The 24,647-nt window shown below is 45.6% G+C and overlaps 2 protein-coding genes across 4 annotated transcripts in view; one reads left to right on the top strand and one right to left on the bottom strand.

Moving 5' to 3' along the window:
* The window catches only part of GTF3C1 (general transcription factor IIIC subunit 1), a 73,515-nt gene extending 66,750 nt beyond the window's left edge, over positions 1-6,765 (bottom strand). The window contains exons 1-2 of one of the 2 annotated variants that reach the window (XM_025415659.3): positions 6,487-6,765; positions 2,919-3,128 (exon numbers count right to left, since the gene is read on the bottom strand). In XM_025415659.3, coding sequence (XP_025271444.1) covers positions 2,919-3,128; positions 6,487-6,707 — 431 coding nt within the window. In that variant the 5' untranslated portion in view covers positions 6,708-6,765. The remainder of the gene's footprint in view (positions 1-2,918; positions 3,129-6,486) is intronic. The other variant, XM_025415660.3, reaches the window with a different exon arrangement.
* A 101-nt stretch (positions 6,766-6,866) lies between these two features.
* Positions 6,867-24,647, top strand: part of KATNIP (katanin interacting protein) — a 195,083-nt gene continuing 177,302 nt past the window's right edge. Inside the window, exon 1 of one of the 2 annotated variants that reach the window (XM_025415663.3) lies at positions 6,867-6,992. In XM_025415663.3, coding sequence (XP_025271448.1) covers positions 6,986-6,992 — 7 coding nt within the window. In that variant the 5' untranslated portion in view covers positions 6,867-6,985. The remainder of the gene's footprint in view (positions 6,993-24,647) is intronic. The other variant, XM_025415662.3, reaches the window with a different exon arrangement.

The raw sequence follows: 24,647 nt of genomic DNA, 5'->3' as shown, positions 1-24,647 counted from the left end.
GTGGTCGAGCCTACCGAATGCCATTATGTGTGGAGCCCCAATTCCAGCCTGTGTATGTGAACAGAATGCATGCATAGTAACCAGGGAACACTCTCACAGGAGGTGATTCCAGAGTTGGCAGTCACCAGGGTGGGTGAAGGACAAGGAAGCAGAACCTGCAAGTTTCAGAGGGATGAAGGAGCACGCCTGTCCCAGGAGGCAAGTGGTGTGGTATGGCTAGAAACTCTGGGGTTGCAAGCTAGAAAGCAGAAGGAAAGAAAACTCCAGAGGTCACTGGGAGGGCAGCCCCGGTGGTGCAGCGGTTTAGCGCCGCCTTCAGCCCAGGGTGTGATCCTGGAGACCCGGGATCGAGTCCCACATCAGGCTCCCTGCATGGAGCCTGCTCCTCTCTCTGCCTGTGTCTCTGCCTCTCTCTCTCTGTGTGTGTGTTTCTCATAAATAAATAAATAAATCTTAAAAAAAAAAAAAAAAAAAAAAAAAGGTCACTGGGAATCTACATCCTGAATGGCCTTGCAATGCCAGCCCCGGGAGTTTAGATGTCATGGCACAGGTCAGGGGCTATAACTTCAAACCCAACAGGATAATCAATCAGTCAACATGCCTTTTTAGGAGTTGATATTGTGCCAGGCATATTCTAGATCCTAGTTACAGTCATGAATAAAAAAGTTTCTGCCTTCAAGAGTTTATGGTCTGGTGGCCAAAGGGTGACATGAATAAATACTTAAGATCATTTGGTACTAGGGCACCTGAGGGAGTCAGTCTCTTGATTTCAGGTCAGGTCATGATTTCTGGGTAGTGAGATGGAAACCCTGCGTTGGGCTCCATGCCGGGCATGAAGCCTGCTCAAGATTCATTCCATCTCCTTCCCCCCTCCCCACCTCATAAACGCATGCCTGCACTCTTTTACTGTCTCTCTCAAAAACAAAAGACCATTTTTTGGTACTGCAATGAGTAACACAATGGTGTCTGGGCAACAGGCACACTTTCTGAGGAGCTAAGTTAAGACTGAATGAAGTGTATAGGGTGGAGATGTGAAGACCTGAGGCAGAACATTCTCAGCATGAGGAATGGCACGTGCTGTAGCCCTGAGACAGAAATGAGCTCCACATGTTTGGGCTGCAACATGGAGAAGACTCGGGCAAGTTCAGGGGCTACAGTCAAAGCTTGGGCGGGGTGCAGAGGGTATAGGTCCTGCAGAGCCTGAAGGGCTAGGGTCAGTCGGCAGGCAGCTGCAGGGCACGCAGAGCACTGGGTGGCTCGTGGCTCATGGCTCTGGCCTATGTCACCAAGCAAAAATCCATCCTAGTGCAGCTAGATCCTGTGATGTTTTTAAAAAGGAGCTAGAAGTCCAGATTTTAAATATTAGTTAAGAAATAAAATTAAAACAAAACACCGTGCAGGCTAAACAAAGCATGTGCATGGGGCACATGTGGCCAGTTGGAAACATGTGCCATGAATGACCAAGGCTCTATCTATCACAATTCCATTTTAGAGAAAAACATGCCATGGAGTGTGGGAAGTTCCAAAGAGGAGAGACGGGGCACCTGGGCAGCAGTCGGTTAAGCATCTGACTCTTGATTTTGGCTCAGGTCATGATCTCAGGGTCATGGGTGATTGAACCCTATGTCAGACTCTGTGCTCAGTAGGGAGGCTGCTTGAGATCCTCTCTCTCTCTCTCTCTCTCTCTTTCTAAAATAAATAAATCTTGAAAAAGAAGAGAAAGAGGTAGAGCAAGGCAGCAAGAAGGGAGTCAGGAGACTCTTGTACTATTTTGAGGCCAAAGGGGGTTTGAGGCAAGAAAGGGAAGAGGAGGCAGGTTCAGGGTGAAGGAGTGTGATGCTCTGAAGAAGAGGCTACTGAACTCCACACGTGGCACTTGGGGGACGTCTGGGTAGGAGAGCCCTTCAGAGCAGCCCAATATTAAAGGGAGGATGGAAGCTGGGGCATCCATGAGGCAGCTGGTGAGGATTGGCCAGAAGAGAAAAACAAAGCAGGAAGCCGTGGTGCAAAAACTTTAAAACTCCGTGATGGGGTAGAGGGGTCAAGGAGATCAAGAGCCCAACAGCATCCACAGGCTTGTTACTAGGAATCTCAGGGGATAAGATTTCAGTAAAGTAATAAAGTCAGACATCAGTGGGCAGAGAAGTAAAGGAGAGAAAGAATGAAGGTGGCTATTTCCTCCAGGAAATAGCAAGCAGCACAGACAGATCTATAGTCACAGGGGACCTGAGGTGAGAGAAGGTCCTGTTGTAAGATGGGCGAGTCATTAGGATTGAGGAGAGAGCTCCAGCAGCAAGGAGGCAACGTTGAAACTCATGGAGAAAGATGAGCTCACTGAGAGAGGTAGCCGGGGTGGGGGAGGGGGCGGGGCTACCGGGAGCTAGGCTGGAGAAAGGAGGAGAGGAGGAGGAGGAGGAAGAAGAGAAGCAGAGTGCAGCCTGGGCCTGGGCCTGGGCTTCTTGTTGCCTCTGAGCTGAGGAAGAGCGGAAACATGGAAAGTTGCAGGCTGAAGAAGACACAAGTCTGCAGAATTCACAATGGCAGCTTTTCCCTGTTCCGTGAAGTGGGCAGGGAGGTGGGTATGGGGAGGGGCTGGAGAAGATAACAACCTGGATTAGTCTCTCTGGGAAACTGGGATCCTGAGCCTGGACAAGAGAAGGAAAGGCATTGATCCGTATGAGGGCCATTTACTCTGCTCAACTGTGCCAGGACCATGAACACAAGGGAAAGGGGAAAGGTAGGCCCCTGAGCAAAATCTGCACCACTGCAAGAGTGGCATGCAGAATGTGGAGGCTTAGTGGAGGGCTGCCACACGGACAGACTTCCAGGCTGCAGACGAGTCTTCGTGCCCTGACTATACCCCCCAGGCTTCCACACAGGAGGCAGTCCATGAGTCTCCGATAGTACAGAGCCGTTACCTGCCAAAGGCTTCCACCATCATACATCGGGGCTGTAAAGACTTGGTCCTGATGTCATTGGTTATGTTTTTCCTCTCCTTGAAGTACCGGCATGAGCCCTGGATGCCATCCTTGTTCTCTAAGATCATATGAATGGGGTAGACATCCTCCAAGGGGACTGGATCCCTCCGGGACTCCAAAATGCCGGTTTCCAAGTCAATCTCTTCATACCTAAAAGGGGGAAAGCACAAACACCAAACCACAACTCAGCTTCAGAAATAATACATACTTGGCACATTCTTCTTTCCTTTTTTCTTTTTATATTAAAGATTTTATTTATTTATTTTTAGAGAGTGAGTGTGCAACAGCTGGGGTGGGGAGAGGCAGAGGAGGGAGAGAAAGAGGTAAAGGGTCCCAAGCAGACTTCACGCTGGGAGCCCTACACAGGGCTGGATCTCACGACCCTGAGATCATGACCTGAGCTGAAACCAGAAACCAAGAGCCGGATGCTTAACGGACAGAGCCACCCAGGCGCCCCTGGCGCATTCTTCTGACAAACTCCTGCAGAGATCAGAGAGGAGTGAGCTCACTCGGTCCCCAGCCTTGCATATGCAGATTAGAGCAGCATTCCTGCCTTTCTATCCCAGAAAACACAGACCTTTCCAGGGTCCCCCAAACCCACCCCAGAAGCTGAATGCTGGAACCAGAACCATCTCACTGGCCCAAATCATGGCCTTTTGGTTTCCCTCCAAATCCGGTGCCTGCATGTTAACAATTTTCACCTTGGAATCCTCAGTCCTGTCTTTTCCTCCAAACACTGATCCTGGGTCTCCAGTTGTCTATTGAACACCTCGAATTCAATGAGATCAAAATCAAGGCTATGACGACCTCTCTCTGCCTCCAATGAAGTCCCTCCTTTCCACTTTCTTCCAGTTATGTTGTATTGATGCCATAGGGACATCTTTGACTTGCATTTCTTCCTTTATCCAGTTAGCCAAGTTTGTGAGGCTCTCCTTAGAAATGTTGCTCACAGCCTGAGCTGGTCTATTTAAGGGTAAATCCCATTTATGCTCATCAGCCCTCTCTCTTCTTCGCCTTCTCTGTGACCTCTGCACTGCTTTACCCTCCATTCCCAAATCACATCTTCCACCATCTGCCAGGAGTTGGCTGTGGACTACTGCCCTCCACCTCTCCAGCCACACCTCCCTAGACTTCTTTGATGGTTTCTAGCTGTCCATCCAGCCTTTCAATGTACGTGCACCTAAAGGCCATGTCTTAGGCCTCCCGTCACACTGCATCCTCTTCCAGGGATGATCCTGGTCTATAGCTTTAATACCTAACCATATGGGATGATGGCCCATGTCCAGCTCCGTCCCTCCCTCTGGCCTTGCTTTTGTCCAATGAAGCCACATGTTTACTAAATAGAATCTCCACTTGGATCACCCAAAGGAACCTTGAACTCGGTGTGTCTCAAAGTACATTCAGCACCTTGCCCACCTCCCCTGAGACCCAACCACCTTGCTGCTCTTCTGTGTTCCTCACCAACAGTAAAGGGCATCAATATTCATTCTGGAACCTAAATATCAGAAACCAGAAAACAATCATCCCTGATTCCCCCCTGTCTTAATAACCCCACATCTAGTCACCAAATCCTCTTGATTCTTCTGCTCCTTATGTCTCGATTCCATTTGCCTCTCTTATTTATTCTCACTTGTGTCACAGTAAGCAAAACTGAGGTGGAGAACAAAGGCAAGAAAGAAATGTAGAGGGCAGCCTGGGTGGCTCAGCGGTTTGGCGCCGCCTTCAGCCCAGGGCGTGATCCTGGAGACAGGGGGATGGGAGTTCCATGTCGAACTCCCAGCGTGGAGCCCCCTTCTCCCTCTGCCTGTGTCTCTGCCTCTCTCTCTGTGTCTCTCATGAATAAATAAATAAAATCTTAAAAAAAAAAAAAAGAAAATGTAGATGAAAATGAAACTTCTTTATAACCTGCAGCCCATTGTCATTCGAGGCAGGCAGAGTATAACATTCTTTCAGGAAGCTCCCAACTGTAAAAGTTAATGCTCTGCTAGGAGAAAAACAAGCTTAGCTTGACAATAGCTAGGCCTCCAGGGTCCCCCTGAGTCTTCTTCAGCATCTGAGAGTCCTTTTGGAAGCCTCCGTTTGTCTTTACTTCCCACAACTGGAAAATATATAATCAGTCACTCGCTCCTGACAACCCCAGCTCGTTCTGCCCACCGGTCCTATCACTGTGCTTTCATGAAAGCCTTCTTGCCCCCGAAGACTTCTCGTGAATTCTTTCTTGGCCAACAGCTCTAAACCCCAACCTTCAAACCACATCAAAACGATGATTGGTTGTTTGTGACTGGATTACTAAAATCTCTCAACCTCACATTCTGCCCTTAGTCTGGCCCTCCTTTTTGGGGGTGGGGTTCCCAACTGTTCTTTTGATAAAGGATAAACTCTCTAAGTGGATTAAAAGACCACTGATTACCTCTCCAGTCCAATCTGGTTAAGGACAGAGAGGACTCTGTAACCCCAAACTTCAAGGATTCAAATTCTGGTTGAAGTTGCTCTTGCTAGTTGATAGTCTTGAACAAGTCACTTACCCTCTCTGTGCCCGAATTTTCTCTTCAGGAAAACAGGGGTGATAATATCCACCTCCTTAGGGTCATTGTAAAAATTAACTTGCTATGTCAGGGTCTCAGCAAGTCCCAGCTCACAAGAAGCATGTACCTAAGTGCCAACTATTATTCCCTATTCTCAGCCTCCCACTTTACACTTCAACCACACTTAACTTACTTCTCTCCCTTTAGACTTCCACATTTGCCCTTCCCCGTCCAGAATACTCTGCCAAGTGGCTCCCTAAATCCAATCTTTTAAGTCTTGCTTTGGACAGTATTACCTCTGGTAACTTCTCACAACACGACGTTAACCGCACAGACTCTATAGAGACAGGCTGCCTTGAGTGTTCTACTCAACACTTGGTCACTTATAATCTCTCTTAACTTGGGACAGGTTAATCCTCAGTTGCCTCTTCTGCAAAATGGGGAAGATAAAAGCACCCACTGCTGAGGACTGAAGGAGTTCAGTTTCTCCAAGCTCCTAGCACAGGATCTTCCAGCATCAGGCCAATAATAACCGTCCAATAAATGCTAGCTATTATTATTATGGCTAAGCTTGCTGTTAGGCAGATCTCTAGCTGCCCCGGGCTCTCTAGCTGAGCACTGAATGAATGCCCCAGAAAAGGAGGCTGAACTCCAGGATCTCCAGTCTTGATCTAATCTGACTTCCTACCCACCACTCTTTGAAGCTCTTTGGGGATATCCACCCCCTCCAGTCCCAGTGCTGCTCACTAGCACCCAAACACCCACAACGGGCCGGAAGGGACATGGCTAGATGCCCCCCCACCCCATCAGGCGCCCGGGCTCCAAGCAGGCCCGAGGGACCCCCTCCCCCTCCCCCTCCCCGCCAGCCGCTCCCCGCGCCCCCGGTCAGACTCCCGCGGCTCCACTCCTCCCCCCGCCCCCTCCCAGCGCCGTGGGGCTCCGGGCCCCGCGCCCGCCGCCCCCCCCAGGGCCAGGCCGCTGACCGGTCCTGGAGCTGGAGGTCGGGTCGCTCCCGAGGCTCTTCGTAGAAGCTGATGCCCGGGTGCGTGGCAAGGGCCCGCCACAGGAACTCCTGCGTGTAGGGCTCCAAAGGCAGCGGGAAGGGAGGCACTCGCGTCTCCAGACGGCTCCAGAGCGCCGGCAGACACAGGCCATCGAGCCCCTCCAGGGCCACCTCGTCCAACAACGACTCCAACGCGTCCATTGCTCCTGGAGTTTGCAGCTCCCCGGGCGCCTGCGCATCAGGACGCGGAGGGCCCTCCAGCGCGCCTGCGCACCACAGCGGCAGCCCGGGGAGGCGGGGCTGGACCTGCGGGGGGAGGAGGAGCTCCAGAGCGCCGGCGTGACGTCACGCCCCGTGGGGGCGGGCTCAGTCCGCGGGGCTCCGCCGCCATTGGTCCGGAGCCCCGCAGTAACCAGGGGAACTGCAAACACTGCAGAGGCCGCTTCCGGTTCGAGCTCCCGGAACCGCCGCCTCTCGGGATGGATGGTGAGTGTCCGTGGGCCCCTCCGGACGGTCGGGCGGTTATTGTCTCATCTCTCCTGAGGTTCCCTCGGACAGAATCCCAGGCAAGAGAGCCCCGGGTCGCTACTGCCTGACCCGGGGTGGTCTCTGGTCAGAGGGAAAGGGAGCCCTACTAGGGGGTCCGGGATGGGAAGAAGGGGCTGGGGGGGGGGGGCAGGGGGGACGGGGGGGCGGGGGGGCGGGGTCAGTGGTTGGGCCTCTGTGCAGAGCCGTGTTGGTGTAGGAACCCGGTACTGGCCGGGGGCTCAGAAGCGCTTTAGGGTAGAAAGGAGAAGCAGAAGTCTGAAGGGGGTCTTGTGTGGCCTCCTCGGATGTGGGACGCTGAAACCTGGGTGTTGGTATGGGGGTACGCGCCATCCAGGTCATCAGCGACTGGGCGGGTGGGGAGGACCAGGGCATACTCTCCTTCTGAGCTCTGATGTGGATAATCACTACTGTTTAGTGCCAAAAACTGCAAGCGCTGTCAACAACACCTCGTTAAGCTTCTCAACAGCTCTTTGGGGGGCGGGGGGGGGGGGTCCCATGGTGTGTGTGTGTGTGTGTGTGTGTGTGATCCTGTTTTGCAAATGAAGAAACTGAGGCTCAAAGAAGTTAACTTGCCCCAAGTCAAACGGCCAGCAAGCTGGGCAGAGTGACTAAGAAACACAGACACTCAAGTAAATGAACAGAGTTGGAGATTTGGTGGTTTCAGAGGCCCTTCAGCTCATTCCAGGCGTTCCAAATGGAAATATCTGCAGGGGCAGGTCTGGTGGGCTGGATTGGGGTGTCACTGAAAAATCACTTCCCCTTTTGGAAAGGAAAGCTTCTCACTCCTCTCCAACCAATTAATTTTTCTGGGGGGTTGGGGGGGGGAGGTACTTCTCGAAATGCCATGACAGCCAATCAGTCTGATGGCCAGATGGCCAGATGCCACCTGTGGACCACTATTTAGGGTTCCCTGATTAGAATCATGGAATTGACCGTTGAAAACAATCTAAAAATAGGGTACTTTGATCTCATTTTGAAGATAGGAGGACTAATGTCTAGACAGACTGTTGAGGGCCTGTGCTAAAATCCAGATCATTTTTCTCATTTTAGCACTCTCCCTTACTTCCGAGGATTTGTTCCTTGAATCCGCCTGAGGCAGTGTGGGAAGTTAGTTGTTGTTTTTTTTTTAATTGACCAGTCTGATATGTACTTAAAAGACATCTTTGCCCTTTGTACTTCAGAGGTACTATAAAATGTCATTTGCAGTTGCCTTGTGGAGCGATCTATTGCTACAGAGCAACAGTTCTCAAATGTTTGGTTTTTTTTTTTTTTCTCAAATCATTTCGATCTCAGGACACCTTTATACTCTTACCTCAAAAGAGCTTTATGTATATTGTATCTGTGCTATTGACCGTATTGAAATTAAAGCTGAGAAAAAAAAAATCTTAAAGCATTCATTTATCAATTATTTAAAAATAGCAGTAAACTTGGGGCGCCTGGGTAGCTCAGTTGGCTAAGCATCCAGTTCTTGGTTTCGGCTCAGGTCATCATCTCATGGGTTGAGATTGAGCCCCGCATTGGGTTCCTCACTTAGCAGGAAGTCTGCTTAAGGTTCTCTCCCTCTGCCCCTCCCCATGCTCACATGTGTTCTCTCTCTCTAAAGATAATAAATCTTTAAAAAATAACAGTAAACCCATTACTTCTGAATAAAAATTATAATTTTAATGAAAATTAGCTAGGCCTACATCCCCCAAAATTAGTAGGAAGAGTAGCATTATTTTACATTGTCTCAAATCTCTTAATGTCTGGCTTGATAGAAAATACCTAGACTCTCATTTCTGCTTCAGCAACCAAACTGTTGTGTCTTTTGGCTGATGTACATGAAGAAAGTCTGGCCTCACACAGATTTTAATTGCCGTCTTCAAATCAAAGACCTTCTTTTTTGATACCATGCCAAAACCTAGCAAGTGGTGATTTCTTGAAGGGTATTTACAGTGTGCCATCTGAAACCATATTGGTGAACTTTTGTACTCTGTTACATTAAAATCCATTGGTTTATCTTCCCTTTTGTTCAGATATTTTACTCATGTATGATTTTATTACATTAGGCATTGGTCATTTGGAAAATGTTGGTTTACTGAGTCACGCAAGTCTTCCAAATGTTGACATTTCAAATTCCATTATGTGATATCAAGTGGAATATAATTATATAGTATCAAGAAAATCACATTTGTTAATATCACCGTCTATTTATTTATTTAGAAAAAAGTTTAAGCTGCTAAACTCAAGGTAGTAGAAACAAGTTTTCATTTAGGCAACAAATACTGTCAGTTTCCTTGGGGAAAGGGACAGACTCACTTTTCTGTCTTTTTTTTTTACATATTTGAGAAAATGTCCGTGAAACACTCAAGCCTGTATAACTATAAACTATAGTTTGTTAGATGTTCATTCAAGTAAAAAAAGTCATTCTATATGTATGTGGCTAGATCAGCTGGTAACTCACACAAGTACATGAGTGTTTTCTAGGATCAACTATTCCGCTTTGGCTTGTACCAGAAGGGCTTGATATACTTCCCATTTTGTCACACACAATATTAAAAAGATGTATACTCGTGGGATGAAATGGAACAAAATTAATTTAGTATTTCATAAGGATATTCTTAGGTGAAAATGATTTTTTTATGATTATAGTTTTATCGTGAGTACATGGCAGTAAATAATGTGATGACTGCTAGTACAATTTGGTGCTGCTGCCTTGTAGCAACTCAGGCCACAAGCAGTTTTATCTACTGCTGCTTTTCCATCATCAATGCAAGTATCAACACAGTGAAGAAATCTTAGAATTGTGATTAAGATAGTTTTGTCCTTGTGAACCCCCTCTTCTTCCCAGGGTCTGTGGAAAACAGTTTGAGAAACATCGCTATAGACCATTTTTAAGAAGTCTGCCCAGTTACTCTGTCATCATCTCCTTCACTCCTAGAGCATTATCACAGCCCAATAGAGGAACCTGTTAATTTTCAGAGTGGTACAAAAAAGAAAAAGTTGTTCTTTCTAAGAAAGCATTTGCCCCAAGATTAGATTTAGCATTCAAAAGATCCCTTTTCTATTAAATTTTTAAAATGTAGGTGATACAACAATTTTATAGGCACATATGTGTTAGGTAGGGTGAAGCATACCATGATGAATTGTGATTCTAGCCAAGTCTGGCCTTACCAAAAAGGTGTTTACTTCCCAACTTTACAGAAAGCTTAAGAATTTACCATCTATCTACAATACCCAAACTGGATTGTAGTTAGGTTAATTCTGCATGTCCAAATCACCATGGTTTTTCACATTTTTCCTGGTCCATTGGTTTTGACCTTGGGCAAGTTTCATTTGGCTCTGCGATACAGTGTGATATAATGCTGATATATTTGGGGGGGCTATATATTCAAATTTCAGCTATGTACTCTGACCTCTCTGAGCCTCAGTTTTTCTGTCAATGAAGTAGAGCTGAAAATAAGGCATACTTTGTTTTATCTGGTAATCCACTGGTGAATTCAATGAGACTGTGCATGAACACTTAACACCAAGTCTGGCAGATAAAAAGCACTCCTACGAGGTGGCTAATGCTGTCATTATCTGCAAATGGGCAAACTTTAGCTGGCAGAAGAGGGAGGAGGGAATCGATGAAGCTCTCTAGCAAATAATAATCTTTGTAATTAGCTCACTGTTTGTTTAAAAAAAGCCGACTTGTGACATTTTATATTTACCTGAAAGTAAACTGGCAATGTGTGAGTCTTTTGCTATGAAGTGTTCACCTTTATGTTAAAGTCACATTTCCTCCAGTGCTTTTAAAATATGAGATGGTTCAGGAAAAAAATATTTCTACTCAGTTCTCAAGGAAACATAATAATTAGACAAAAGTTCAGCACATCAACATAATTAGAAAGGATTTTAAAGCTGTTCATTTGCTTTTGCTCTCCCCAGAGCAAATATTCAACATTTCCCCTGCTTATACTGTTCATTTGCTTAGTACACTTTCTCAAAGAATTAATAATGCCAAGATGAAATTTAGCCTAGCTTGTCTAAATAATCTCAAACTGCAAAACGGGTGACGGTTGAATTAGTAAGGTTGAAAGTATGGTGTCAGCATGTCTGGTCTCCTCTGTTCTGATCCAGTATTCACCTGTGGGCTCCCGGTGACTTGTCAATTTCTCTGACTACTTAAAATAAACCAAGCCAAAAATGTTGTAAAATAAAGCGAGCATTCAGCAGGCAAAATAAACATGTGGTCTGTGTAGTCTCTATGTCTGTTCTCCCTTCCTTCTTTCTTCATGCCCAACTTTCAATCTGATTCATTTCTTTGTGTCTTGCTAGTTCTCAGTATCCATCCCAACCTGTGATTTTAGCTTACAGGAACTTGGCACGTTAAGTTTTGCTTATTCTTTAGGGCATTCATTTAGTAACCCTACATTTCAATGCCTTCTGTGTACTGGAATCCAGAGATACCAAGATGAGTACTGGATCCAGGTGAAGGGTAGATGGGAGTTTATTGTATTATTCTTTTTCTTTTCTTTCTTTCTTTTTTTTTTTTTAAAGTAGGATCCACGCCCAGCATGGAGCCAACATGGGGCTTGAACTCACGAGCCTGAGATCAAGACCTGAGCTGAGATCAAGAGTCAGATGCTTAACCGACTGAGCCACCCAGACACCCCTCCTTATATTACTCTTAAAACTTTCTTTAAGTTGATTTTTCTGAACATAGAAGTTAAGAAATTTTTCACCTTAAACACAAAAAGAGAGATGTAGCCAATTTGAAAATGAATTCTTTATATCTAAGGTTACAAGTTGGGGGCCTCTGAATGAATCAGATCACAGTCATGCTTACTTGGCCCATAATGATTTTTGTTTTGTTTTCAGTTTTTTTTGCAATTTTTGAATGAGTTGTCAACATTGAAAAATTGAGGGGTTTCTCATAAATATCTGATCGTGATATTTTCTTAACAAAAATAATAAAGTCTATTAACACCAAATCAGAGTTGTGCATGGCAACAGCTTCCTCCCAGCTGGAGCTAAATGGAGACCACCCCTTTAGCAGGGAGGTGTACTTTCCAGTTTGCCACAGCACCTCCCTGACTGGCCGCCCTCATTGCGTGTGTTCCCTGCCTGCACCCTGTAGCTATCTGAAGTTACAGTCCTGCTCTTATATTAACTTGGGCAATTTTGGAAATCCCTGCAGATTATTGTGTGGCATGGTGTGCCATATATACTTGTTCTCTTTGTTTTAATCTGAGAGAAAAAGAGGGGGGTGGATATATACTCTGCATTTAAGAACTTCATAGTCTGGTGAGAAAGCCAGTCAACAATAGCTAACTATAATCCAACATGGGAGTCCCTAGAAGATCACATTTTCAAAGGTCTTTCTCTTTCTCAAAGCAATCTGGCTCACTGCCTGCTTTTATAAATAAAGTTTTATTGGGATATGGCTGTGCCCACTTGCATATAAATGCGTACGATCCATGGCTATTTTCATGCTTCAGAGGCAAAGCTGATTAGTTGTGGCAGAGGCCATATGGTCCATAAAGCCAAAAATCTTTACTATCTGGCCCTTCCCTGGAAAAGTTTGCCGACTTCTGCCAGCGAGGATCTGATTGGATTCTTGAGACAGTTCCATGTGATGCTCATTAACATTGGGCCCATTTACACCATGTAACTAGCAGGTAGCAGAACTAGGACTCAACCAAATAAAGTGTACACCCTAGATTTTTGTATATCTAGAGCATGTCCTCAAAGACCGTTCTCAAACTTGACTGTGCCAGTTTGTGGCCAGGTTGTTACACTTGTGAAGTGAGTCTATGGGCGATGCCTACCCATTAGGCTTGTGGAAGAACAAACACAGTTTAAAAGGCACTACCTGGGCAGCCCTGGTGGCCCAGGGTTTGGCGCTGCCTTCAGCCCAGGGTCTGATCCTGGAGACCTGGGATCCTGTCCCACGTTGGGCTCCCTGCAGGGAGCCTGCTTCTCCCTCTGCCTGTGTCTCTGCCTCTCTCTCTGTGTCTGTCATGAATAAATAAATAAAATATTTAAAAAAAATAAATAAAAGGTACTGCCCTTGATCACCTTCGTGGCTCCCTCAGAATCTGACCCTGTGGCCACTCTTCTATTTCCAAATAGGAAAGGGCTTACCAGGAGCAATATGGTTAGTTCAAGGAGGAGTTTGGTACTGTTTACAGCTCACTTTATATAAGAATAAGGAAGTAAACATTGTCCTCAATGACACCAGACAACTGATGCCCTGCAGATTTCAACAGCTTGACCCTTGTAACTTTAACAATTGCCCTGTGGACACAGCACCCTAAATCAAAAAATTTCCTGGATGAGGCATTGTTCCTCCCTTCCCCTATCTCCTGTTTGGTCTGCTGGTCTCCAGTCTCCTGTTTAGATACTCACCTACCCACCCACCCTCATGTCCAGAGGTATTATAATGGGCTGAATGGGGTCCGTTGTTGTGTGTTCCCATATTTAAAAATAGTGATCTCCCATAGAAACCTGGACTTTATAGTCTCTGGATGGAAGGGTGCTTTGGTCCTGCTGGGCTTGCATTCCCACAAAGCCCTGGTTCTGAACCTTGGTCACCCCTTGGCCTTGGACAAGTGATGACAGTTTGACCTCTTCTGGCTGATGGCACTGGTCAGCAAGTGCCTTTTACTTGCATTAAGAATATTAGCCTGGGGCAGCCCCAGTGGCGCTGCAGCCCAGGGCATGATCTTGGAGAACTGGGATCGAGTCCCATGTCGGGCTCCCCGCATGGGGCCCGCTTCTCCCTCTGCCTGTGTCTCTGCCTCTCTGTGTGTGTGTCTCTCTATGAATAAATAAATAAAATCTAAAAAAAAAAAAAAAAAAAAAAAGAATATTAGCCTGAATATTCAGGTCTCTAGGCATCTGAAATTTCAACTGCTGCCCATTCACCCCAGACAGCTGGCCATTTCTTGTGCACACCATATTCTTTCCCACCTCCCTGCCTTCCCCCTTGTATTCCCTGCCAGCTGTCTCCTTTCAAGTCACCTCCACACTGTAGATTACAGTAACTGACGCCACCTGTAGAATTAACTCCTCCCACATGGCAGGATTCCATGGCCTCCTCCTGTATCCTCCTGCTGTCTCACAGGTACTGGGCTCCATGCCTTTCTTCCTCTATGAGGATAGACACCCACTCTGATTCCTTTGTGTACCCAGCACTTGGCACAAGGACTAGCACAGGGAGATGTACATGAGTGTTTGCTGGGCTGACATTGTAACCAGGAAAGAGATGAACTGATCTGTCCCTTAGTGAATTGCTGGCTGGTCTCCATAAAGCAGGCAGAGTAAAAGTCCTTGCAGCCAAGCCTACAGGCCAAGATTCTAGAGATCTCAACTGGTTCCTCTTTCTCTAATGAGAAAAGTATGGTTCCTAGACATTATCCTTTAGAGTACTTCACCCAGTCCTAATAACATGCTCTAACCTAGCTACCTTTACTGTATCTCTAGCCCCTGTTGTTATCCTGTTCTCCCAGACCCTGGGATCATGCCCTGAGCTGAAGGCAGACGCTCAACTGCTGAGTGTCAACCCAGGCGTCCCTCCTGCCTCTTTTTTTGACTCTGATGCTACCTTGACCACCGTTAACTGATGGATTCTCTGGAGACAGCTCCTGACTTAACATGTCCTTGGAGGATAGGAGGGTTACTGGTGAATGTAGCACCAGGCAGGAAGTTGGAGCACCAGGGATACCTGGCCACTAACCACAGAACCCCTGCAGGGACCACCCACTCTTTATAAACTCTGAGTGGCTTTGTAATGCACTCTGTGTGTGTATGTGTATGTGTGTGTGTGTGTACATACATGTGCACGTATGCTCTTTCTCAAGAATCCCAAACTATTGGGATGCCTGGGTGGCTCAGCAGTTGAGCATCTGCCTTTGGCTCAGGGCATGATCCCGGGGTTCTGGTATTGAATCCCACATTGGATTTCCCATGGGGAGCATGCTTTTCCCTCTGCCTGAGTCTCTGCCTCTCTATGTGTCTCTTGTGAATAAATAAAATCTTAAAAAAAAAATTCCTGAACTATTTAGGGGCGCCTGCATGGCTTGGTTGTTTAAGTGTCCAACTCTTGGTTTTTGGTTCACATCACAATCTTGGGGTCCCAAGATCGAGCCCCTTGTTGGCTTGGCAGTCAGTGCAGGGTCTGCTTGTCCCTCTCCCTTCTGCTCTGCTCCTCCTCTCACTCGCTTAAATATATAAATAAACAAATAAACAAACAAATAAATAAAATATTTTAAAGAAGAATCCAAAACTATTTATTTATTTATTTATTTTCCCCAAACTATTTAGATAGCTTTTAGAAACCTACCTAAAATCACAGACAGATCCAGAAAGGACTTAAACAGATCTCGTCCAGGGAACTAGATAGATTTCTGAACTCTAAGGATTCCATGCAGGAATACAAGTTTAGAAGCCTGTAGGGACCAGACAGGTAATATAAGTGACCATAGTGGCCAGGGTTTATTTTGTTATGCTGCTTTATGTCAGATTCTTTCAATACCTGTATACACTTTGCATACCTGGAATATTCCTCAATTTCATAAACAACTCGATCATCTGCTAATTCCTTGAAGCCTCCTCCATCCCCCCATAATCTGTAAAATAGAGATGATAGTTGTCCTACTTCCTGGGGTTATTGTAAAATTAAAAGCATTCATGGATGCAGTGCCCTTAGATCAGGACCTGGCATGCTCACTGTAGTTAGAACGATGATGATAATGATTCTCACTTTTGCTGGAGATGTGGACACATGGACCTTCACTTTCATCTTTACTGTAGGGAAAAACCTCTCAGACCTGCTGATAAGTGACAACTTGGACTTGACCTCAGTGGCAGGGATACAGCCAGCCAGTGGGGCTGGGAACCAGAGGACACCATGCTGTCTGCTGGGCTACTGTCCTCAGCTCAAGACAATAGATGCCAGGCAGGAATGCAAGCCCTGTGTTGCCATGTCTTTTGGTTTTCCAAAAGAATCCAGGACTCAGGATTTTAAAATGTGAAATCACCCAAGCTGTAGATGTCAGCTGAAAAAACAATTTTTTTTTTTTGAATAAGGAGATCCAACAAATGTCTGTGGGCTGGATTCAGCTAGTGAGTAACTTCTGATCTGGTGTGACCGCTGTCATTTATCAGATGTTGGGGCCAAGGCTTGGGGAGTTAATGTGCCCACAGAAGTGGGAGAACAGGCACAGATCCATTTATGTACAGTGCCCCCCGCCCCAACCATGACAAAGCCTTCCTCCCAATGAGCCCTTGCAGTGGGAAGTCCTGCTTCTTGCATGATTGGAGATGGAGATTTTATTTTAAGCCTACAGAAGGCAACCCTGAAAAAGCAGGGCAGAGGATTAGACTCGCTCTCCTGCCCTTCACGTCTTTTGAGTTGGTGCTCACTAACTACATGAGCCATCCTCATCTGGGGAAGAGAGAAAGGAGCAGAGCTTTTGGAAACCTACCAAGGGGACTCCAATTCTGAGGCTGCATGACCTAAGGGGATTAGTTCCTTCATCTCTTAGTGTCTGGACTCTGAAATTATAAAACAGAGATTCATAGTAGGACTTCCTCATAGGGCTACTCTGAGAATAAAGTGAATTCATCTATTTAAAGCCCTTTAAAGTGGTACCCAGCACTTAATAGGCTTTCAGTAAAAATTAGCTGTCAGAGGAAGAAACATACCTTTTTCTTTAGGATTCCAGGGGAGATCATGCATCATTTCCTGTGTTTTCCAGGGCTACTTGGCAGATCATTGGGAGGAGGGGTGAGTGGAATGCAAATACTCAAGAGACACTTTAATGTGAATACATCCATACCAGCTCACATAGATTGACAAACGCAGTGTCCCCACTTGTATTCAGTGGGGGCCTGGTTTGGAAGACAGGGCTGGGTTGGTGTGTGTAGTTGGAACAGGTTTAGGAACTTGTATGATGGATATAGAGGTCAAGCAAAGTACATTTTAGCCTGGGAAGCATGTCGTCACATAAGCCACTGATTAAATTACAGAAGTGTGGCATTTTCTTATCTTTACTGTTTCAAATGAAAAAGAATCAATATTTTCCAATTATCTCCAGTGGTGTATTAAACTCACTTTGTCATATTTCATTTCACCATCTGAGAAAGAGCAGGGGGAAAGGGTCAGGAAGATACACTGTGAGAGAAGATGAAGTCTTCACAGCAGTTCGTACCCATGCCTCCTGTCTTCCCAACACTGTCCATTCAAAAATTTGGTCATTCATTCATTCGTTCATTCAAAGATTCCAGAAATGTCTACTGATGTCCAATCCATTCTAGGCACTGTTCCAGGTGTGGGAAATCCAGTGATAAGAAAAGCCAGTGGCCATATTTAGGGATGAGGGAGATAAACCACAACCACACTAACACGAAATAGATCAGACGGGGCTGTGCAGCAGGTAAAAAGGAGGGAGGAGGGAGCTAGTCCTCTCTGAGGAGGGCGATCCCTTTAGGCTGAGATGTGATTAATAAGTAGGAGCCAACAGGAGAGGACCAGGACCGTGTGAGCAAAGGCACTAGAACACGAAGGAATCGTGAGTCCAAGGAGCAGAGGAAAGACTGGCGGGCTGCAGGGATGTGTGGCGTGGGTGTGGCTGTGAGCATGCTCGAACAGGAAGAGAAACATGCAGAGGAAAACACACTGGAGGGTCAGGTAGGCAAGGGATATGGTCTCATTTTTAGTTGGCTGCCATGGGAAAAGCACAGCAATAGTGGAGGCAGGAGACCTACCAGGTGGCTCTGCTATGATTATGGGCCTCACAGAGGGACGATGGAGAGGAAACAACAGATTCAAGATATGTTTGGGATGCAGAGTCCAACAGAACTCACGGAGATCCTTGAACATACATACAGTCAGCTGTTTACGGGGGAGTGAACTACTTCCTGCTAAGCGCCTACTATGTGCAGGGCACCATTCTACGCATTTCACATGTACTATCTTAACACTGACAATAGAGTGAAATGGAATTGCACTATCAGTGTTTCCAAACAGGTACTGAGAAGCTGAGCCAGACGGGCTGACCCACAATCTACCCTCTCTGCCACCACACAGCATTGTCTCCAGGCTCTCATGTAATTATGAAGGCAGCCAAAGAATGCATGGCTAAGCATTTTTAGAAATGCACAAGCAAATGCGCATAACAGCGTGCAGGTTATAAATAACCATTTCTAGCTGCCAGCTGCTGTTTGGGTTTGGAAAGGAAACTAGGATCTTAGCATGACTTGTTTATCTCAGGTAATTTGGCAGTAAACTGGGCCCTGGGAATTTGAGTTACACAGAAAATGCAAAGGAAGAGTGATAGGGATATTGTTTTGGGCTTTCAGACAACAGAATGTGACTTAAAGTCCCCAGAACCAGCCTGGAGGTGCACACGGAGAATTGGAAGGAATCTGAAAGTGTGTCGCAGAGCCCACGTTTACCTGTCTTCCAAGCAGAAATTTTCTAACAGATTTCTGTTATTATGATGAGATTTCCTTAAAGAGCTCTCCTCCCTCCCCTGCAAAAATGGTCCATAGCATCGAGGTAAATACAGGAGATTCTCCAGCCTTCTGCCTAGTTGCAAAAATGGTCCATAGCATCGAGGTAAATACAGGAGATTCTCCAGCCTTCTGCCTAGTTGCCTATTAGGTTAGAAACTAGAAGGCTTTTTTGTTTGATCTATATAGATCTTTAATTTTTTTTAATTACTTGTCAAAATTTAAAACTTAGAAGCTTTCTCTTAATACTGGACTTCTCTGGAAAAATCCAATCAAGTGAGACTGGGCCCACATTCCTACATGGAAACTGGAAGCTGGAGCCAAATAGCAATTCCCCCAGGGGTACCTAGGTGGCTCAGCCAGTTAAGCGTCTGTCTTGGTTTTGGCAGAGGTAATGTTCTCAGGGTCGTGAGACCAAGCTCTGCTTCGTGCTGGGTGTGGAGCCTGCTTATGATTCTCTCTTTCTGGGCAGCCCAGGTGGCTCAGCGGTTTAGCGCCACCTTCAGCCCAGGGTGTGATCCTGGAGACCCAGGATCGAGTCCCACGTCGGGCTCCCTGCATGGAGCCTGCTTCTCCCTCTGCCTGTGCCTCTGCCTCTCTCTCTCTCTCTCTCTGTGTATTCTCATAAATAAATAAAATCTTTTTTTTTAAATTTTTTTTTAAATTTATTTATGATAGTCACAGAGAGAGAGAGAGAGAGGCAGAGACACAGGCAGAGGGAGAAGCAGGCTCCATGCACCGGGAGCCCGACGTGGGATTCGATCCCGGGTCTCCAGGATCGTAAAATCTTTTTTTTTTTAAGAAAGATTTCTCTTTCTCTCTCTCTCTCTCTCTTTCTCCCTCCCTCCCTCACTCCCTCCCTCCTCCTCTACCCCCCCACCCTTGCAGCACTCTCTCTGTCTCTCTCAAAAAGCAATAACAACAACAAAACCAAATAAGGATTCCCCTTAGGCTGGGCAGGTGCTCCCCAGGCTGCTCTGTCCCCACCCTGCCACCTTACTCTGCCATAGGTATCTTTGCAAAGGCTGTAGGTGGAAGTCTAGGAAGCTGGGATGGGGCTGAAGACCTGTGTGTGTGTGTGGGGGGGTGGGTAGTAATGACACTGGTGGGGCCCCAGGGTGCTTTTATCCCTGGACTTGATGAGTGGGTGGGTGCCAGCAGGGTGGAGTGAACACTGGATTAGCAGCCAGACTGACTGGTTACTAATCCAGTTCTTCCCTTTCCTCGCTCTGACCTTGGACAGGTTTCTTTACTTCTCTGAGCCACATGGCTCTGTTGTTTTGTATGATAGGGAGTCCTGAGAGCTGTCACCTGGGGAAGAAGCTGTCTAGGTAGGTGCTCAGTAAGCACAAGGAAACCACGATTTCCAGACAGCCTGTCTAGACAGGTCTCAGTTTTCCTTTGCTTGTTTTTCCTTCCTTTTTCTTTTTCCTTTCTCATCTTGTCTAGCCATTTCACAGAAACTTTGCCCTTAAGTAAATGAGCAGGTCACCAAATAGCGTATTGGCTTAGCCAAGAAACTGTTGTTCCAATTTCCAGAAAACATTTTTTTGTCATCATATCATTCTTATCTCTCGTGCATTGTACAGGTCAGTCTCTTAGACAAAGACAGTTTGTCCTCCTAAAATACCGTGTGGTCTCTCCAACAAGCTTTGGGGTGCTGCATTTTGCAGCGGCTACTCTATCTCTCTCCAGCAGACCAAAACTTGTGGGTTCTCTGATGGGAATAGTCTACAGCATTTCCCATTGTATATTTTTAAAATTTGAATCTGCCTTTTGGACATTTAATATTTTAAATTTCTTTTAATTTTTTCAAAAGGAAATAGGTTCAAATACATCATTCAAAAATAAAAACAGGGCAGCCCCGGTGGCGCAGCGGTTTAGCGCCGCCTGCAGCCCAGGGCGTGATCCTGGAGACCCTGGATCGAGTCCCACATCAGGCTCTCTGTATGATGCCTGCTTCTCCCTCTGTCTGTGTCTCTGTCTCTCTTTCTCTGTCTCTATGAATAAATTAAAAAAAAAAAGATAAAAACAATATAAAAAGGAACAGTGATTTGCCCTTGTACATGTAGCTCTGAGTGGTTCCTTAAACAAGTAGAACCAACGTGAGTATTCTTATTTTCCTCTTTCTTAGAGAAAAGGTTGCATAGTGCATATACTTTCTGCCTATTGATTTTTTTTTCACTTAACATATGACTATCTATTGTATAAGGAACTTGCCCATTCATTTTTCCAGCTTCACAGTATTCTGTACCATTGTGCGGATTCACTATATTTATTTAGCCAGTCCTTTCTGGTAGACTTATGGGTCATTTCCAATATTTGCTATAGCAAATTGTGGTACAGTGAGTACCTTTGTACATCCATTTCCTGTTTGTGGAGGTGGATTCTTTGTGGTGGATTCCTGGAAGTGCCCTTGCTAGCCCAAAAGGAAAATGCACTTGTACTTTTGAGGATATTGTCAAAATACCTTCCAAAGGGGCTATATCATTTTGCGTTTCTCCCTGCAATGCTCAAAAGTGTCAGCTTCCTAGCTCTTGTCAACAGGACATTGTCAAACCTCTGATTTTTGCCAGTCCAATTAGTGAGATTAAGTGGTATTTCAGTGGGATATTTGTCATTTAAATTAAATTCCATAGATATATAAAATGAATGCAACATAAGCCCTTGTATTTGGACAGAAGAAATAAACTCATTTTAGTAACCTAACAGCTGCACCGTTACCCCAGTGGAGAGAAGCAAATTCTTTGTTCAAAGCTCCTTTGTGGTGGGGAGGTCCCTGCATGGGCCCTCTTTGCTTGCAGGACTTCCACTGGATTTATTCTCCAAAGCCCAGCCATTCCTGCCAAGACTGAGCATTTCACCTGAATAGACAGGAGTGAGTGTCTAATGCCAACCCTGCCTTACCATTTTTGGCATCTCATGGCATTTAGCTGGCTTGCTGGCAACACTGTCTTCTTTGATCACTGGGAAATCATTTTCCCTTGATCAATCCCCTTATTAATTGCTCCAGGAGTCCAAAGTACATTAAAAAGCTACATGACCAAAAGAATTCCTTACATCAAACTCCTTCCCTTACCAGGCCCATTCTGGTGTTCTTGAACTTGTCTTTAGCACCTTGACTGAGGAGCAGTGCAGTCCAGTGGTTAGGAGTGCAAACTCTGGAGCCAGACTGCTCAGATCCAGACCAAAGCTCCTCTACTCACTAACTGGGTGATTTGGGGCAAGTTTCCTAATCTCTTTGGATCTCAGGGACTGCATCTGACAAGCGGGATGAAAATAGTGCCTATTTTTGGGGGTAGCTGAAAGAAGTAAATGAGTTGATTCATGTACTTAACCTGGAACTCTGCCTGGCACAGAATAAACCTGACGTAAAGGTGAGCTCCCATGGTAATGGTAATGATTAATATGATTGTGATGGTGATGGTGTTAGTGAGGATAGCCATTAGGAGCACACTGAGCCCTGTCACTTACAAGTTACATTTTTGTGACCTTGAAAAAGAAGTTCAATCACCCCCTCAACATTTGTTTCTCATTTCTCCCTTGGCTGGTACCAATGGGATAGTACAGTCCATCTAAAGCAAGAGTCAGCAATCTATAGCCTGGGGGCAAAGTCCGGCCTACCACCTGTGTTTGTGAATAAAGTTTTATTGGAATACAGCAGCACTCATTTGTCTAGTGCTGCTCTCATGCCATGATGGCAGAGTTGAGTAGTTGCACCAGAGACTTTGTAACTTTAAGAACCTATGGCCTGTAAGGTAAAAAATATTTACACACTGGCCCTTTAAAGGACAAGTTTATCGACCCCTGATCCACAGGAGTGGTTGAAAATCAAGAAATAAAGCCTGTGTGTTGATCCTGGCACATAGTAGGTGTCCACTTCAGTGGAGCTGTGTCCCCCAAGCATTAACATTCATGAACTTGGTGCCTGGTTCACCCTCGCCCAACCCCCCACGCCCGCCCCCCAGCACTCTCCTACAGGAAAAACAGAGAGAGTAATTACCATGTGAATAATTTAGTTAGAAATACCATAAAATGATATTAGGCATATGTATTTTTATCATGTACTGTACATTTCCATATGCACCAAATATTTCACACATGCAGTAAACTACAGCCATGGATATAAAAGGCTGTGGAGGGCAGCCCCTGTGGCGCAGCAGTTTAGCGCCGCCTGCAGCCTGGGGTGTGGTCCTGGAGGCCCCGGATCGAGTCCCATGTCGAGCTCCCTGCATGGAGCCTGCTTCTCCCTCTGCCTGTGTCTGTGCCTCTCTCTCTCTGTGTGTCTATGAATAAGTAAATAAAAATCTTAAAAAAAAAAAACAAATAGAAAAAAATTTCCTTCAAAACAAAAAAAAAAAAGGCTGTGGACTGTACTTCACAGGAGGTTTACAGCTCTTTTAAGGGTAATTCTGACACTGACTTTCCCTTGCCTAATGGCTTCAGAAGCTGTCATCCAAGGAAGACGCACCTCCCTTCTGAATGGTAGTGCTGAGCATTATGATCTGCATCTAGAGCAAAGTAAAACCAAAGTGTCAGAATCCAGGCAGCCCCGGTGGCTCAGCGTTTTAGCGCTGCCTTCGGCCCAGGGTGTGATCCTGGAGACCTGGGATCAAGTTCCACGTCAGGCTCCCTGCAGGGAGCCTGCTTCTCCCTCTGCCTGTGCCTCTGCCTCTCTCTCTCTCCCTCTGTGTCTCTCATGAATAAATAAATAAAATCTTAAAAACAAAACAAAACAAAAAAACAAAGTACCAGAATCCTCTAACCATTGAAAATAAATCCAAAGTGTGGATAAAGGGCAGCCGGGGTGGCTCAGTGGTTTAGCGCCACCTTCAGCACAGGGTGTGATCCCAGGATCCAGGATGGAATTCCACGCTGGGCTCCCTGCATGGAGCCTGCTTCTCCCTCTGCCTGTGTCTCTGCCTCTCTCTTTCTCTCTCTGTGTCTATCATGAATAAATAAATAAAATCTTAAGGAAAAAAAGTGTTGGTAAAATCTCTGAAGTCCTAAGTGGGAGAATATTATATGCGTTCACATGGTTTTCTTTTTTTTTCCATTCCCCAGGCACATGTCTGTTTTATAATATGAGGTACACATGTATCATTTACATTTGGCCTAATTTATCATCTCATGGCTGAAACTGACAGGTCACCTTGCAAAATGCAGGGGAACACCCCTCAATTTTGCAAGCAGCATCTATTGATATTAATGTCACCTTCTCCCATCTCCCTCCCTGAGTGTTGTGAGAATACCATGAGATAGGAGTAGGAAGGTACTCAGAGATGCTTTGTGCAGTATACAGGCCCAGTGTAATCTTGTTCCTTCTGACCTTGGCAAGAAGGAGCAGCCTCCACGTCAAGGTGCCCAGAGGAGAAAGGAGCTCAGTGGTGTGAGGACGGGACATTAGATTACAAGTGTGCATAATTAGAGCAAATTATCTTCATTAGAAAATAAGCAAATTATTTTCCAACTTAATGAATAAGCAGCTTCTAATGAACTCCAGTAGAGAGATTTGCTTTCAAATCTCAGTAGCTAAGCTCTGTGTTCTTTGTATTAATGTGTTGTTTTTATGGCCCACCTTAATGTTTTTCTTACTGTTGTCTATTGGAGTAACAGAATCTGAGAGATGAAAAGCAACCCCAGAGGTGATTCAGCCTCTCATTTTAAGTTTTAAAAAAGGAGTGGTGTAACAAGACAGGGATGTTCACTCTCACCACTGCTATTCAACATAGTACTGGAAGGCCTAGCCTCAGCAATCAGACAACAAAAAGACATTAAAGGCATTCAAATTGGCAAAGAAGAAGTCAAACTCTCCCTCTTTGCCAATGACGTGATACTCTACATAGAAAACCCAAAAGTCTCCACCCCAAGATTGCTAGAACTCATACAGCAATTTGGTAGTGTGGCAGGATACAAAATCAATGCCCAGAAATCAGTGGCATTTCTATACACTAACAATGAGACTGAAGAAAGAGAAATTAAGGAGTCAATCCCATTTACAATTGCACCCAAAAGCATAAGATACCTAGGAATAAACCTAACCAAAGAGGTAAAGGATCTATACCCTAAAAACTATAGAACACTTCTGAAAGAAATTGAGGAAGACGCAAA

The sequence above is a fragment of the Canis lupus genome, chromosome 6 (genome assembly GCF_003254725.2).
Source record: "Canis lupus dingo isolate Sandy chromosome 6, ASM325472v2, whole genome shotgun sequence".
NCBI lineage: Eukaryota > Metazoa > Chordata > Mammalia > Carnivora > Canidae > Canis > Canis lupus.
This window is presented reverse-complemented; position numbering and strand designations above follow the sequence as displayed.